Source organism: Pristiophorus japonicus, chromosome 10 (genome assembly GCF_044704955.1).
Source record: "Pristiophorus japonicus isolate sPriJap1 chromosome 10, sPriJap1.hap1, whole genome shotgun sequence".
In the NCBI taxonomy this organism is placed as follows: domain Eukaryota; kingdom Metazoa; phylum Chordata; class Chondrichthyes; family Pristiophoridae; genus Pristiophorus; species Pristiophorus japonicus.
In genome coordinates, this window is record NC_091986.1 from 91,128,112 (window position 1) to 91,146,431 (window position 18,320).

The 18,320-nt window shown below is 41.3% G+C and overlaps 1 protein-coding gene across 1 annotated transcript in view; it reads left to right on the forward strand.

Annotated features, from left to right (window-relative positions):
- Positions 1 to 1,956: 1,956 nt before the first annotated feature.
- Positions 1,957 to 18,320, forward strand: part of LOC139275027 (protein-lysine methyltransferase METTL21C-like) — a 48,651-nt gene continuing 32,287 nt past the window's right edge. The window contains exons 1-3 of the mRNA XM_070891899.1: positions 1,957 to 2,384; positions 4,792 to 4,910; positions 10,506 to 10,663. Of these exons, the coding sequence (XP_070748000.1) occupies positions 4,805 to 4,910; positions 10,506 to 10,663 (264 nt within the window). The 5' untranslated portion in view covers positions 1,957 to 2,384; positions 4,792 to 4,804. The remainder of the gene's footprint in view (positions 2,385 to 4,791; positions 4,911 to 10,505; positions 10,664 to 18,320) is intronic.

Here is an 18,320-nt window from a genome sequence, read left to right on the forward strand (position 1 = left end):
AGTTCCACCATTTTGACTGTATTTGAACTGTATAAGAATGTAACTGCGTAGCTTGTCCCATGAGATCGGTGTGGAGAGCACTCAGTAACAGTACTGATGTGGCCGGATCTCCCTTGATTAATCAGTTTTTAATAAACAACTCTTTTCTCCATAAAAGACCTTTCGTGTGAGTGTTATATTTTTAATACTCCACAACACACTGAACAAAGCTCTTCCTATTCTTTTAAATTTACTTTTCATACGTCTGATTAAAGAGATACAGCTTTTAAAAACCCTTGGTCCTACTTTTCTGTTTCTATTTTGAAGTAATATTCTAGGTTGAGCTTATCGGTATAATTTCATACATATATAGCAAGATATGTGAAATCAACATCAGTCGGTAGTTTCACATTGCTTGTTACTAGTACTAGTTGCAGTATAAATCCAGCTTAATGTTTTAAACCTGTCTGTAATATAGAGCTCCACCTAGTGGACTACTGCTCCACCTAGGTGACGACTGTGGCAATGTAACTCCTGATGTAAATACAATAAAAGTCACATGATGTACTGGAGCCATCTTGTAGAAAATATGTGTATTAGTGATGTGGTAAAGAATATATCACACTGTCCAGTTTGTTGCACCTCACATATGTTTTAAATATATCGGCGTAGAAATTCCGCTTTCTCCTTCCCGCGGGCGTTCGACTAAATTTTAGAGAAAAAATACGCACTTACCTGAAGCTGCTGCGCCCGCTCGACTTTCCGATCCACAGGCCTCCTCTTGCTGTGCGTCACAGCGCGTGCACATCGGGACATGCACAGGCTGGAGCTGGAGTCACATGGCTCTGGGCAGCCAATCAGGTATAGTATATTCTCATTCATAGTAATAGGAGTTTCGTAAGTCCGACACTCCTATTACTATGAATGAGAAACCTCCCAAAACACCCAAAACACTAATAAAAAGTAGAAAATATACACTACATATTTAAGATTCATTTAAATTAAAGTTATTAATGTCTTATAAAAAAAATATTTTCCCGATTTTTAAAAAAGTTTTTTAAATTATGCCTTAAAATAAACTTACCATTGTGGGGAGAGTTGTTAACAATAAAATATATTTTCATAACTTTATTTTTATATGTTTTTATGTATTTTAAAACACTTGCGCCTGTAAACGTAAGCTATGCGCCTGCTTTTTCAGGCGCAAGATTTTTGAGGACATTTGCTGGGCAAGATATGCATAAATATCGCAAACTTGCTCGTACAAATGTCCTCATTCCCGATCTGGCTACGATCTATCAAGCTCGATCGGAAAAGCAGGTTTTCAGCGCATGCGCATTGCGCACTGAAAACCGGCTTTTCCGATGCCTTCCCGGCTCCGTAGAAACTTCGTATGGGCCCGGGGACGTTGGAATTTCTACCTCAGTATTGCACCATTTTAATGCAAGAAGACAAGTTACTGCCCGCTCTCATAACATTAGAATTAGTTGCTCTGCAGCTAACTGTTGCACATGCTGCAAAAGTGCATAGGCAGAGCTCTGTCCTGGCCTGGCTGGGTAGAGACCTGTGTACAGCATAGTCGAGGAGCATCGCCCAGGTCCTGTATTGTGCTAATCAGATACCACATTCAACCCAACAGGTCCCTTCCTGTGTCATTTACATTTATTTGTTCACATGGATAATTAAATAAACCTTCCGTTGAAGTTCTGAGATTATTCCTCTCAGTGATCATCTTGCATTGTCCAGATTCCTATGTCTAAGACAATCCAATTTATGGAGCAGTAAAGTTAATAATTGCGGATAAAATGTCCACAAGGGTTCTCCCGATCTTCCACTGTAAATTCGTCGGAAACGTCGAATTCGTCGGTGATTTTCTCGATGCTCAAATCATGTCAGATGTTCGATCCTGGTGTCCTGCAGGTGATCAATAGATTCCCTTAATAGATTACACTGTGCAACATTAGAGCTTCCAGGAAGTCAAACTATAGATGAATGAATTATGGCTGCCCTATAGTCAGGATGCCAGAACGTGGACTGCAATCCTTCTCCCGATGTGCCCTTCTCCTACCATCTCTATAGAGGAATTGTAACTACTCAGCATTTTAGACATGATGTATTGCTGGCCTTAACCTCCCTTGGACAAGGCCAGTGTAACATCAAACCTATCCGAGCAAAAGGGCTCCTTCGGACAAGAGCAAGTTTTTGAATTCTGTTCCTATTAGATAATGAATTCTGTTGTTACTGGATAATGTTGCTATGTAATTGACAATGATACCACTTGGCTTTTGGTGAAGGGGAGGAGTGTTCTTCGGAGATAGCTTTATTTACTGCAGTCCAACTCCGAATGCTGCTGACACTTCTCAGGCTTGAAGACACATCGCAGTTCTCAATCTACTTTAGAAAAGGTACACGTTTTATTTGGTGCATTCTCATATTACTAATTTATGTTGCTTATTTACTCAACTGTGCACAAGTTTATTTTATTTTCCTTCACACATGTATAATTGGATTTTTAGTTCATATTTTCCTCAAGTTTTACTGAAATATTTGCATTTAATTTGAATTAAATATTATTGTGCATTACTGCTAACTATTAGAAACAAAGTATGTTTGTGATAAATACATTGTATCTCCATAAAGATTGACCAGCTATTAAAGAAATAGTTTGCATGGCGGTGTGTATATCCACAGCATTGATTGCCAAAGAATCTAGTAAAAGCTGATAAGTGACCAACCTAAAAATATGAAAGCATTCCAAAGTAATGACGAAGAAATATGTTACCACAGAGGACATGATCACTGTAACTCTTTTAGTTGGGTTGTAAACAAATAGTGGGCTATATAAATCAAGTTAGTGATTCATTACCAAAGCCATTTCTAAAGAGATACTTCTTTGTCTCAGTTCCAAAAGTGTGTATGTCCTGGATTGAACGACTTTCCATTCTGCATTACTATGCCTTAATACAGTGAAGTGCTGAGAAAATGTTCGGTCACTCTGTCTCTGATTAAAATTAGAACAACAACATAACAGAACTTAATTCTATAAGAACAAAAGCAAAATGCTGCAGCTGCTGGAAATCTGAAATTAAAACAGAAATTGCTGGACACACTCAGTAGGTCTGTTAACATCTATGGAGAGAGAAACAGACTTAATGTTTCAGGTCGCTAGCCTTTCATCAGAACTGGAAGGTGTTTGAGATTAACAGTTTTTAAGCAGGTTCAGAGGCAGTGAAAGGGGAGAACGAAATAACAAAGGGGAAGGTCTGTGATTCGGTGTATTACATTAATTCCATGGGATTTAACATTTTGCATTTACAAAGAAAAAAAAACCTTGCATTTATATAGCATCTGCCATGACTTCAGGATGTTCCAAAGCACTTTACAGTCAACGAAGTACTTTTGAAATGTAGTCACTGTTGTAATGTAGGAAACGCTGCAGCCAATCTACGCACAACAAACTCCCACAAACAGCAATATGATAATGACCAGATAATGTGATGTTAATTGAGGGATAAATATTAGCAAGACACCAGGGATAACTCCCCTGTGTTTTTTTGAAACAGCATCACGGGATCTTTTACATCCACCTGAGAGTAGACGGGTCCTCGGTTTGACGGGTCCTCCGAAAGACTGATTTGGCTCAACCAGCCACCACCCCCATCAAACCAAAAAAAATGTAGCTCTCTGCTTTCATTCAAATAATGCTCTAATCTAGCACAACACACCGTGGATTGGTCATAGATGTAGATCCACCCATGTTTCCCGTGTGTAAAGTCATGATTTAACTGTGCTGCTGATAATTTGCTTAGCCCAGGCCAGGCCAGTAGAGTCACTTGCTTCCACCTTCTGGTGGTCAGCTCTAGAGGCTATTTATCAGGTCTCAAGTCCAGAATCATACATGTCAATTACAAGTACTATTAAATGACAGCATAATTTACTCATTATATTCATTGCATTTCAAAAGATATATCAGATTTACCATTGAGATTAGAGGTCCAATCAGATCAGTTGAAAGGCAGGTCTTGAGTGTACCAAAACCAATCAAATTGATTGGAGGACAGAACTGTGTGAACTAGTTAATAAGGCATTGTCTCGCACTGCTAATCTGAGGCAAAAATGGTTTAATGAGCTGATGGCTTCTGGGAGTCAGTTACGAATGTGTTTGCTTAGCATTTGTCACCAAAGAAATTAATTTAAAAAGCAGCTTTTAAAAACTTATTTTTCAAGGTTACTATCTCATTTGAAATAGCAGAGGAATGTTATATGACAAAATTAAACATTTACCCCTGTTTTCACTCAGAGTAATTTCAAGTCTCTTGTGTTTAAAACAGAAAATGTTTGACATGCACAGAAGTTTTCTGTAGCCTGGAAAACTCCTTTAGTGCTATCACAGTGTATGGACTTTAAAATAAAAGCACAGGGCTAGCAATAGCACTAAAACAAAGACTAGTAGTAATTAAAAAAAATACTGGGAGTGTGACTGAAAAATACAAACACCAGGACTTGGAATAAAAAACACACCAAAGTGCAAATGAGACAAAAGAAAAATATTGGGTACAGATTCCATTTGCCCTCTTATCCTTCATCTCCATTCCTATACCAAACTTCAAAAACTTCAAGCAATTGAAAATCTTTTCCCTACAGAGAAAATAAATGTTCCTCAGTCACTTCCCCCACCTGTATTTCTCCCCTGTTGGACGGGAACAGCAGCCTTTAATTTGCTATTCCTTGTCTTACTCTTTCAATACTCCTCTCAACTGACCCACAAATGGTATTATTATTCTGCAATAATCTGATTTGTGACTTATGCAGTCATCTTTCCACAATGGAGACCACCTCTACCATAGATATATCTGCAGAGAGTGAGGAGGAATTTGAAATTCAACACCAAGAACAACAGCCAGGAAGAGAATCTTCTCGTGAAAATGAAGGTATTGTATTATTTAACCAATATATACTATATTGCATTTGATCAGCATCTTTATAGTAAATGTGCATTTATCTTTCTCTCGGAGCAGAGATGTGTGTATATATAAGGAAGTACAAATACTAAGTATAAAAGTGTCAAGATTCTTAATGGTGTTTAATATGTTAATATAAAAAAAAATAAGGTTGAAGCTATGAACTACAGAAGATAATTTTGACTCAACAACTCCACGTTAAAATGACCAATTGATGACCACCTTGCAGAGCCCTATGGCTATACTCAGGCTACAAGAAAGAGTATGGTGGATTATAGAAATACAGCACCAAGACCTACGAGTGCATCATTGCCATAAAATAATGTTTTTTTTACAAAACATGTACATTTATACCATTGTAACTGTTGGCTTTGCACTTACATTTATAAAATGTATTTCTTTGCCAGATTTCATTGCAATATATTGTGAAGTATTGTGATGTCAATGGCCTTTTGCCATCAGCTATGGACGTAAATACAACATGGATGTTATCTCCATGTGTGCAGCATAAATCTACAGAACAGTTACTCATAAATCTCACCTATTCCCGATATTTCTATTATTTGTAAGCCAAAAGATTGTTCATGTGCCTTCATAGTATCTTCCATATTCAGTGGATTATGCTGTTATCCTCCACTTGTTGAATAATAACATCAGTCATCAGTGAGAAGAATCACAACTAAGATATTTCACCTCCAAGATGTTTTAATGCAATTCTAAATAACCTATGGTTCATCCTCTTGGGTTATTTATACTAATGTTCCCTCTGGTTCTGCTCAAGCTTCAACCTTTCGTTTTTCCACATTGCTGCGAGGAGGAAAGACTTTTTGACAATAAAGTGAAAAATAGCATATTTGAAATCTGTCTTTTAGCAAATGGTTAGTTGTATTTTTCTTCTATTTGTGCAAACAAACAGATCACAAGTACATGGAGCTTAACAACTATTGTCCACTATTTTCTTATTTTCTCAGCTGGTTGATTTAATAACAAACCTGTAAACTCTCCTGGCCAGAAGAAAAAATAACCGGTATATTTGAAGCTTTTAGAAGGATTATTGTTGGTGCTGTTGACACTTCTCCCTCTTGAAATATATTTTGCTTTTCCTTGGTTCTACAAATAATCTGCAGCCTAAAGAACAAGTGGCAACCTGGACCCAGGCTCCTAGCCAATGCTGCTCCAAAACTACCGTATATACTCGCGTATCCTACGATCTCACGTATCATGCGACCCCTAAATTTTCGTCCCCAAAACATGATTTTATCATATATCTCATGTATCATGCGAGTCACTTTTTTGAGATACCAGATGCCACTAGGCTAGGCTTTCAAACAAGTTTAACAAGTACCCAACACGTAACAAGTACCCTAACACATAACAACGATCGAATACAGACCTTAACAACCGAATCATGAAACATCGAGTGGATTCTGTTGTGAAAGCTGTTCGCGAATCGAACACCGATATAGCAATCATTCCAGCTGGCTTGACTTGCGTCGTTCAGCCACTTGACGTATCCATTAATAAGCCATTTAAAGACAATATAAGAAAGAAATGGAATGACTGGATGATGGAAGGAGAGAAATCATTTACGAAGGGAGGGAATATGAAGGCTCCGGATTTGCCTCTACTGTGTTTGTGGGTAAAAGAAGCATGGGCTGAGATAGATGGAGATTTGATTGTTAAAGCCTCTAATAATGCAGCAAACTTCAGAGGGAGTTGTGGGTGGCGATCTCTAGACCACAGCAAAGATACAGTACAAGTGACAATAGAGGCTGCAATCCAGCCCAGGAGATACCTGCCGAGATTCAGCGTGGATACGGTCTGCTTAACAGCCTAACAGCCTAATCTTGGCCAGCACTTCACACCCGCAAATTTTGTATCTCGCGTATCATGCGACCCCCCAAATTTAGGTTACAATTTAGGTCTTCAAAAGTCGCATGATACGCGAGTATATACGGTACTTGCATTTTCACTCATAATACCAGCATGTCCTGATTAAAATATATATTGAACAACAATAGCTACTTTCCTTTATATAGCATCTTTAACATAGAAATAGCTTTAGGTACTTCACTGAGGCCAAATCATAGAAGGGTCTTGAGGGAGGAGAGGGAGGCAGAGAAGTGGAGGAGTTTAGGGAGGGAATTCAAGAACATGGGGCTCAGATGGATCAAGATAATGTCACAAACTGTGGGATGAAGGAATTTGTGTGCACAAGAATGGGAGGAAAGGAGAATTCAGGGGAAGGCTGTAGGGCTGGAGGAGGTTACAGAGATAGGGAGATGTGAGGCCAGGAATTCTTAAAGATTATTCAGAGGATTCTCTTTTCAGTGCCAGCCTGTTTCAAAGACAAGGTAAAATGTTAGTTACCTCCCTGACAGGGCTGGATTAAAGGCATGATGGTCCTGGGGCAAACTGATCCAAATGGACCTATAGTTATACAAAAGCAAAATACTGCGGCTGCTGGAATCTGAAATAAAAACAGAAAATGCTGGAAATCTCAGCGGGTCAGGCAGCATCTGTGGAGAGAAAACCAGAGTTAACGTTTCAGGTCGATGACCCTTCGTCAGAATTGGTGAATGTTCAAAAAGAATAGATTCTTAAGGTGCACGGAAAAGGGGAGGAGAAGAAAGAACAAAGGGGAAGGTCTGTGATAGGATGGAAGGTAGGAGAGATTATGAAGACAAAAGGGATGATGGGTCAAATTGAAATGGTAATGGCAGAAGTTAGAAAAAAGTTAGTCTAGATAGGGTGTGAATAGCGGAATAATGACCAGCTGCCACTGGAGACAAAGAGAAAAAAAACCATAAGATCAGGGGTGGGGGAGCCCAAAATGGCCAGAGGTTATGGTCTGAAATTGTTGAACTCTATGTTGAGTCCAGAAGGCCGAAAAGTGCCTAAACAAAAGATGAGGTGCTGTTCCTCGGGCTTGTGTTGAGCTTCATTGGAACAGTGTAGGAGGCCGAGGATGGAGATGTCGGAGCGGGAGTGGAGTGGGGAATTAAAGTGACAGGTGACCGGAAGCTCAGGGTCATGCTTATGGACTGAACGGAGGTGCTCCGCAAAGTGGTCACCCAATCTGCATTTGGTCCCCAATGTGGAGGAGACCACATCGTGAGCAGCGAATACAGTATACTAAATTAAAAGAAGTACATGTAAATCGCTGTTTCACCTGGAAGGTGTATTTGGGGCCCTGGATAGTGGGAAGGGAGGAGGTAAAAGAGCAGGTGTTGCAGCTCCTGCGATTGCATGGGAAGGTGCCGTAGGAAGGGGATGGGTGCGGGGGTGACTTCGGAATGCACCAGGGTGTCGCGGAGGGAGCGGTCCCTTCGGAATGCTGAGAGGGGAGTGGGGGGGAAGATGTGATTGGTGGTGGGATCACGCTGGAGGTGGCGGAGGATGATCCATTGAATGTGGTGATTGGTGGGGTGAAAGGTGAGGACAAGGGGAACACTGTCGTGGTTCTGAGAAGGAGGGGAAAAAGGTGAGAGCAGAGATGCGGGAAATAAAACAAACATGGTCGAGGGTCATGTTAACCATGGGGGAGGGGAATCCTCTGTTGAGGAAAAAGGAAGACATGTCGGATGCACTAGTTGGAAAGGTGGCATCGTCAGAGCAGATGTGACGGAGATGGAGAAACTGGGAGAATGGAATGGAGTCCTTACAGGATGCGAGGTGGGAGGAGGTTTAGTCCAGGTATCTGTGGGAGTCAGTGGGCTTATAGTGGATACTGGTCGATAGCCTATCCCCCGAAAAGGAGACAGAGAAGTCGAGGAAGGGAAGGGAAGAGTTGGAGATGAACCATGTGAAGGTGAGGGAAGGGTGGAAAAAGGGCAAAATGAATTAAATTTTCTAGTTCAGTGCAAGAGCAGGAAATGGCACCGATACAATCATCAATGTACTGGAAAAAGAGGTGAGGGAGAGAACCTAAGTAGGACTAGAACAAAGAATGTTCCACATATCCCACAAAAAGGCAGGCATAGCTAGGACCCCATGTGGGTTCCCAAAGCAACATCTTTAATTTGGAGAAAGTGAGTGGAGTTAAAGGAGAAGTTGTTCAATGTGAGAACACGTTCAGCCAGGTGGAGGAGGGCGGTGGTGGATGGGGACTGGTTGGGCCTCTGCTTGCGGAAGAAGCAGGGCCTATAGTTATGTTTGTTCATGTTCATTACATTACGTATATAATTCTGATTCGGAGTATGAAAACATAGGTCAATATATTTGTAGTGCATGTCGGCAACTTTAATAATGACTCCACGAGGCAGGGTATGATACTTAAACTGTGCAGACCAGGTCGTTGGCTACAAAGAAATGTTCCAATCTTTCCACAAAAGCATCCCAATCTTCCCCCTCTGTAAATTGCTGGAAGTTGCTGAGGTTAGACATGTTGAGCATGTAGTTCGTGACCTTGTATTTCCGTCGCCAGTTATAGTGTATGTAGGCACCTTTAATAATGACTCCACGAGGCAGGGTATGATACTTAAACTGTGCAGATCTGGAGTCCTTTATTTGCAGCTCCTGAGTGACGACAACAAGCTGTGAGTTCCCTTTTATACTGGGTCACCTGCCGTGTGCAGGCAACCACTAGGTCTCCAGCAGCAGCACCCTCTGGTGTACCGGTAAGGTGTGTGCAGTATAAGGGTCCATTCACTGTGGCATAACAGTGTTACAGACATCACATAGTAAACAGGCATGCATACACGACAATGTTCAACAATGAAAGCATATATTCTGTATCAAGTAGGTATATATTCTGGTTCTGGTAACATTGCAATACTAGATTACTGTATATATATATATATGCAATTTTCTCTCAATAACATGTGAAATAAAACAAGCTAATACATATTCTGTTCTGTATATAGGTACATTGGTGTATATAGGTACTTCTGTATATAGGTATAAACAAGTGAATCTAGCCTGTATAAGGAAGTATATATCCTGCAGGTACGTTACAAGATAACATTGTGAGACTCCCTATATGCAAATTTCTCAATGATGTCTCCCGTTTCAATAGTAGCCAACAAGTCATGTTCAATACACAGAAGTGAAAGGACGTTCAGTCGGATTTGGTCCATCGTTGCCCAAATTTGTTTTTTTTAATCTCTTGAGCACAGAAAACGATCGTTCTCCGCTACAGTTTGTAATCATCAGGGACAGGTACATCCGAAGAGCAATTGAAACATTAGCAAATATTACACATAATCCATTGTCACTGATTCTATTTGGCTTATTTGGGAGGCTTTATATATTTTTTTCCTACATTTCTTTGGTGGGCCTGGGGCTGTAGCCCCATCCTCCCCATGGTTAATCTGCCCCTGCTCCTCAAGGACTTGTTCATATCAGACCAGGTCACATAATTAGTGAGACAAAGGAGGATAGATCTTAATCAAGGTGTGTTTTTAATGATGAATGAAAATATACAGGAATAACAAAGTGGAGCCTACATAAAGAGCAATATGTCTTCAATCTATATGCAAATGGATGGATTGTTGATAGTATACTATTATTTCAATCCAAATCATATTTTTTGTTCATTGCAGATTTATGTTTTTTTTCCACCAGAAATTCTCACGGACACCAAAAAGTCGTCAGACGCTGCTCGAAGGATTTGGTCCCCCTCAGTTTACGGCTGCGTTGCAAAGGAACTCTACCTGTTTGCAGGTTATGAGATCACCATCTACGAATCTATTGATCACTTTGGAGCTGTGACCTGGCCAGGGGTGTGTCTTACTTAACACATACTAAATTTAGAACCTACACTTGATGAGAATAAAAATGGGAGACATAGAATAAAGAAACAAATTGATAACACTTCCTATGGTTCACAGGAGTTGGTGTAAATTTACTATGATTTATCAATTTGTAACAATTATAACGATGAATGCAGTGTTTTTGCACATCATACTGGAGTTACAAAGTGGTGTGCATACTACAGGGGGCGGGAGGGGAGTCACGTTAATATCTATGGTCACCAGGCTCAGCCCTGCGATTCTGCCACATACTGCATTACTAATCTACATGCTTCCAGGAGTGGTAGTGAACACTGGAGTGAGAATCCCCGAGTCACTGTAATTCACCTTAGGGCAGCTGGTTACAGAGCAGCCCAGGCAAGGGCCTGGAAGCAGCTTGTCACCCCTTATGGCGCATGACATAGTAAGAGCACAGGACGGGAAGAAGGTGTAAATACATTCAACAAGGAGTAAAAATTAAAATTATTCTTATATTGCCACATAGCTGAGGATTATGCCGTTGAAGGGATTACATTCTCTCACCTCCACCCCCCTCCCGCACCCACCACACTACATTGTTCAGACCAGGTTTCCCAAATTATGTTCTAAAATTGCACATATAACCCACTGATTAGTGATGAATTGGAGTACACTGGATTATTTACCCATAAGTAATAATAGTATATCAAAGAAGCAGTTGCTCCATTCAAGCCTCTTTTTAAAATTGAAAGTTATAATAATTATAAGCATTGTTCTGTTTCACCCAATCCTGTTGAGCTTTGAATTTTTCTACTAGTTGGAAGGTGTTAGTGAAGGGGCAAAACTAAGAGTAATACACACACGGATCATTTGGCATCGATTGACTGTTTTAATGCAGTTTTCTCATAACGTGTACCATCAAAATCAGTATTCTATCAGGTGTCATCAGCACTCAACATTTAATTAATAATACAATCGTGTGGTAGTTAGAACAAAACAAAGGGATACTGATAATTCTGTGTAATTGTATTTTTTTTAAAAAAGGGGCCCTAATTGTAATATCTTCTTACAACATCACTAAAGCACACATATTGAAGATGGTTTCAATCTGGAATTTGCTTTATTGTAAACATCAGCAGTTGCATTGCCACAGTCGTCCACTAGATGGAGCAGTAGTCCACTAGGTAGAGCTATATTACACTTCTCCCTCCTTAATGAAGAAGTAATTATAACTACATAATCATCATACATAACTTGCAAGGTTATACCAAACAAAAGATATGAACTTATTTTGCCATATTTACAAATCAAACTTAACCACTGGTTTTCTGCTTCGAAGAGGAACTTCACTCTCGAACAGAACTTCCAAAACATGGTGTCGAACTTAAGACTCATTCTAGGCTGAGCCCGAGGAAAGTTTTTCTCTAAAGATAACCCTTGATCTACATTTTGACACTCCACAACTTCAGACTGTTTGTCTGCCTGACTCGGATTCAGACTTAAATTCTGATTTTCTTTTGGACTTGTTTCTAATACATCTGATGCAAGATTTGCTATTGGTACTCTACTTGTAACAAGACTATCTGACTCATCAGAAGTAATCAAAACATTCCAACTTTCAATTTCTTCCACATCTGTAGGTAAAATATGATCAATGTGAACAAACCTAATCTGTCCATGATCAAACATCTTGACCAAATATGTGTGAGGACCACATATCTTCACTACTCTTCCTGGTAACCATTTTAACCATTTATGGCAATGGTTCTTCACTCTCACCTTCTGATTCAATTTCACACTTCTCTCTCTTACTCTACCTCAATCATGATTCTCTTTCTGTCTTGATTGTGCCAAGTTTGGCTTTAACAAGAAGAACCTGGTTCGTGGCTGTCATTTGAGAAACAACTCTGCTGGTGTTCTACCAATAGTTGTATAAGGAATATTATGATAAATAATGTAAAAATTTGCCAATTTGTGGTCCAACGGCAACTACCATTTCCTTGGATTTGGATCCAACATTTGCTTGATGAGGCAGGGTGATATGGTGGAACCTTGGTATGTTTCACACCATTTCTGCTCATGAACTGTGCAAATTCTTCTGAACAAAATTGCAGCCCATTATCAGACACAGTTTCTTCTGGGAGGCCATATGAAGAAAACAATATTCGCAAATTAACTAGTGTTTTACTTGTTGTTATCTTCCGCATCGGAAACATCTCTACCCATTTCGAATGGCTATCAATCACAATGAACAAAATCTACATGTAACCTTTGCCACAACTGGGAGGCCATTTCCATGGCTGAAATGGTACTGATGGTGGTTTCTTGCTTACCGATTGACATGTTGTACATTGGCTAATGATGTATTCTATATCATTATCTAGACTTGGCTACCATAAGTAACTGTGTGCAAAACTCTTGGTCAAGCACATTCCCAGGTGCTGGTCATGAAGATCTCCTAAGAATTTGGACCTGAACTTATTGGGAATAACTACTCTTGCACCCCACATGAGGCAATCTTTATCCACTGATAATTCATTCCTATGGATGAAGTATGGATGAATATCTTTCTTGATACCTGGTTTGGCAAGCTATTTGCATTGTAAGCATATACCTTTGACATAACTGGGTCATGTTTGGTTGCTCTACCAATCTCTTCAGCTGTGATTGGCAGTTCACCAATGTATGAAATATAGAACACTTCTTTCCTATTGGGTGTAACCTGTGATGGGGATGGTAACCTGGACATAGCATCAGCATTACCATCTGACTTAGGTACAATAATGGGTGTAGCTCAATTACTTAGATCTACCTTAGAGATAATGTTCTCAGTTTCTAGTCTTTTGATTTCTTGCTCAACTTTCTCCTCGAGTGCATATGATACGGGACGTGGTTTGCAGTAAGCTGGTTGAACGTCCTTCTGTACCCTGACACTTACCTTGAAACTTTGGATCGGACTGCCTGTTTCACGAAAAACCTTTGGATACTGCTTGATGACATCATCCTTCGGTGCCAATCTTGTTTCAATATGAAAAATCTCATTCCAATCCAGCTTCAGTGATCCCAACCAATTTCTATTGATTAAGGCAGGCTCGTCTCCTGTCACTACTAAGAGATGCAAGCTCTGAAACTGATCTTTGTATTTCATTGATACGATATGTTTCACTGATATGATTTTCTCTCCTGATTAGTCTCGCAGCTCTATCTTCGTCTTCTCCATTGGAAAATCACTGAACTTGACGCGATGTAGTGATTTCGGTACTATGCTCACGGATGTACCAGTGTCAATTTCCATGGGTATCTTGGTTCCTGCAACGTCTACTTGGATGACAATACTTTGCGAATCAATGTTAGGTACCCTCGTGCTCCTGATGACGTGTGTCTCCAGAAACTTCTTGTCCTGTTGCTTCTCTTCAATGCTATGTCGCGTCTGGCGATTTCTACTTGTAGCATTGAACATCAGTTTACTCTTAAGTCGGCATGCCTTTGCAAGATGTCCAGTTTTTTTGCAGAAGAAACACTCAGCTTTCATATATGGACAGCTTTGAGTGAGGTGTTATCCCATACACCAAAAGCACAACTTCAATTTACTGTTATCCTGGCCAGTTGCTGAGGTCTTGGAGCCCAACTGCCTTTTACTTTAAACCTGCAGGCGATTCACCTCGGTTGTCTGGAAATGGTGCGAAATTCTCAGGAATATTGGTTGGCCATATCCATCGACATAGCTGTCTGACAAGGTAATTCAAAAGTCAAATTAGGGGTTGTCAACAACTTTCTTCTGATTGCTTCATTTTTCATCCCACAAACAAAGCGGTCACGCAATACTCGGTCCTGAAAGTTTCCGAAATGATAGTGAATGGATAGCTTTTTTAAAGCTACAATATACTCACTGATACGCTCGTCAGTTAATTGATCTCATGTTCTAAAATGATAACTTTCAGCAATTTCCAAGGGCTCAGGACTGTAGTGCTGTAGTGAGATATTTCCCATATCTCGGGAGCCTCTTATCAACAAAGGCAGACATTGATGTGGAGATTCAGCATCGCTTCCAGTGCGCCAGTGCAGCCTTCGGCTGACTGTTTGAAGACCAGGCCCTCAAATCTACCACCAAACTCATGGTCTACAGGGCTGTAGTAATACCCGCCCTTGTGTATGGGTCTGAGGCATGGACGATGTATAGAAGGCACCTCAAGTCGCTGGAGATATATCACTAACGATGTCTCCGCAAGATCCTGCAAATCCCCTGGGAGGACAGGCGGATCAACATCAGTGTCCTCGACCAGGCTAACATCCCCAGTATTGAAGCACTGACCACACTTGATTAGCTTCGCTGGGCAGGCCACATAGTACGCATGCCAGATACGAGACTCCCTAAGCAAATGCTTTATGCGGAGCTCCTTCATGGTAAACGAGCCAAAGGAGGACAGCGGAAACGTTATAAGGACACTCTCAAATCCTCCCTGGTAAAGTGCGACATCACCACTGACACCTGGGAGTCCCTGGCCGCAGACCGCCCGAGGTGGAGAAAGTCCACCCGGGAGGGCGTTGAGCTCTTTGAGTCTCGACACAAAGAGCATGAAGAGGCTGGGCGCAGGCAGCGGAAGGAGCGCGCAGCAAACCAGCCCTACCAACCCTTTCCCTCGACGAATGTCTGTCCCACCTTTAACAGGGTCTGTGGCTCCCGTATTGGACTGTTCAGCCATCAAAGAACTCACTTAGGGAGTGGAAGCAAGTCCTCCTCGATTCCAAGGGACTGCCTATGATGATGATGATGCTGTCCTAACTTGGTTAGAATTTCATTCAGTGGCTTGTCCTTCGGCTTAACAGGGACAAGCACATTTTTCAGGGCTTCACACAGCTCGGGACCTGCTTCAGTCAGGAAAATAGCCTGTTTTCTTTCCAACACCCATTGGTTTACGGTTTTCATCATCGGGGTTCGACGATACTATTAATTTCTAGCTGCTTCACATATGCTCCGAAAGTCTCTCGGTCATGGTGGAACTCACCCAAGCATCCTATTATTCCCATAGACGCAGCCATCTGGACTCTGGCAATGCCAACAGCGTGCTTGAAATTTACCTTGGATTTTTAGCTGTGCTGCAAAACCAAGTTTCTCTGTCGGTTGGCTGAATTATCCACCAACAAAAATTTCAGCTAGGGAATTACATTATCCCATCCTACGTCACGAATGTAATATCTTCTTACGACATCACTGAAGCACACACACTCAAGATGGTTTCAATCTGGACTTGTTTTATTGTAAACATCAGCAGTTGAACTACCACAGTTGTCCAGTAGGTGGAGCAGTAGTCTACTAGATGGAGCTATGTTACACGATTGACAAGACTCTCCTTAAGTAATAAAATAAACTTCATTTTGTATCAAAATGGTAGGTTTACTCTGCTTTGAATTTTAAAAAAAGCTGGCTGATTTCTGAATATGACAATAAGCCAGAGTTTATAATATGGCTCAAAATGGTACAGTACATGGTAGAATAACACCATATCACTTTATTAACACGAGTTAATTGGAACTAGACAACTTTATTGTATTTGACACTGTTATATTTTGTGTTTTATGCTACACATTCTACTTGGATTCAGTATCATTAATTGTTCACATAATCACATCTTGTAGCCCCTAAAAATAATGCATTTTTAACTGCCCAGTGCCTAGATAAAAGATAACGGACTAGAAATTCATGCCACAAAAGCTGTCGGTGTCACCTTGGGTGGGTGTAACAGCCGCCAAAATGGTGGCATTGACAGGACTGAAAAATTGGTTCTGGGGACTAATTAACATTAGCCCAGTCCTAAACTTAATGCAATGCTGTCCTGGTTGGGTTCGTCCCAGCAGGAGGCCCCGATGTACTGTGGCCGTAGCTTCATTGCAGCTGGAACAGCCTGTTTTGAAAGCGAGGCTGTCATTTCAGAAAGCAGTTCAGTCCCTTAAAGGGGAACCGCCTTCTGAAATGAAAAAATAAAAATCATGTAAAAAAAAAGGCAGTTTTAGCTCTCACAACTCAACTGCCTTCTGAAAAAAAATTAACATTAAAAATAAATCCTAAATGGAGATCTTCAGCTCTTCAAGCTGAATTGCCTTCCACACTTAAATAAAATGAGAAAAGTGCTAACACAAATGGCTCAGCAAGCCAGGGAAGGGACACCCAAGGTCTTGTACGCAGCATTCCAGCTTTGTGCAGGGGGTCAACACTGCAAGACAGGCCCTCTACCCACAGCGGCCAGGAGGCCCTCCAGAAAAAACAATGTGGGACCACATCACCGAGGCCATCACTGCCAGCAGTGTCGTCCCCACCACCTGGCTCCAGCGCACAAAGAAGCTTCATGACTTCAGACCAGGTAACGAGGTCAGTGAATACATCGTCAAAAGCCCTCTCCTAATAACTGCACCACTAGCCTCATACATTGCTCAATGCACGACTTCCCCCCAAATCACTCACCTATCAACAATATGTACCAATCACAAGGCACATCTCCCATTACTAGCTTCACCTCAGGGGATGTTGCTGGCCATTCTTGGCAGGGGCATGGATGAGCCCTTGGCCAGCGGCGGGGTTGAAAAGATAGAAGAAGCTGGTATTGTCTTATGTTATCCTCCTTCTCGCAAGCACCTCTTGTTTTCCTGCCCTCCCCTCACCACAATTCCACCCTTGTGCCTTTCTCACTTCACACACCCAAGAAATGCAGTCCGATGAAGAGAAGCAGCATCACTCAATTTCACAATCCCTTCCACCAGTCAGGCTGCAGGCACTGGGGTAGCACTGTGTGACATCACAGTAGGATAGACAAAGGCACACAAAAGACAGTCACTAAGGGAATGCAAAAGGGTGATGAGTTGATTTCTTGATGGTATATCGGATTGATAGATGTATTAAGTTGGATTGGAAAGCTTGCTTTGCGGTGGCTTTTGTTTCAGCATTATGGCCAAGAGGACGCTGTGATGGTCAGTAACAGAGGGAAAGTATGGCGAGGGACAAATGTTAAAAGGGGAATTGGGGTTGTGGTCACTGGTACCACAGGCGGATGATTCGATCCCTGATATTCCAGCCAGAAAGGGGCTGTCTGAGTTGCATCCTTACTTCTGCTTCTTCCCCTTCTGTGTCTTTCTCTTCCCTCAGCGAGCAGTTGCTGAAAATCTGAAATGAAAGCATAAAATGCTGGAAACACTCAGCAAATCAGGCAACATCTCAACCTGAGATGTGAACTCTGTTCCTCTCCACGAATGTTGCCTGACCTGCTGAGTATTGCCAGCATCCTCTGTCATCTCAGAGGCCTTCCTTTACCATCCGAGGCTTTACAAGCAACCAACAGCACTCTTTTAAAAAGTTTTAACATGTATTGCACCAAGCCACTTCTTCAACAAAATTTTAAAAATCCAGTCCAAAAGCTTAAATGCAAACTTACCTGAAAGATGTGCATGTCCCTTTAAAAGGTGCTGACAACTTCTCTGTCAGTCTGCTGAATGCTCGGTTTTCGGAGCGAGCTTAGGACCCAGCACAGAACTCAGCTCTAAGGTCATAATTCGCTGAGGTGATGTTATGTCGACGTGCAACGTCATGCTCTCTTCATTTACATGCCCAGGGCCAGTGCTACAATCAGCAGCTGTAAGGCCCTCAATAAAATGGCAGCCGTGGAGTCCCGTGCCAGAG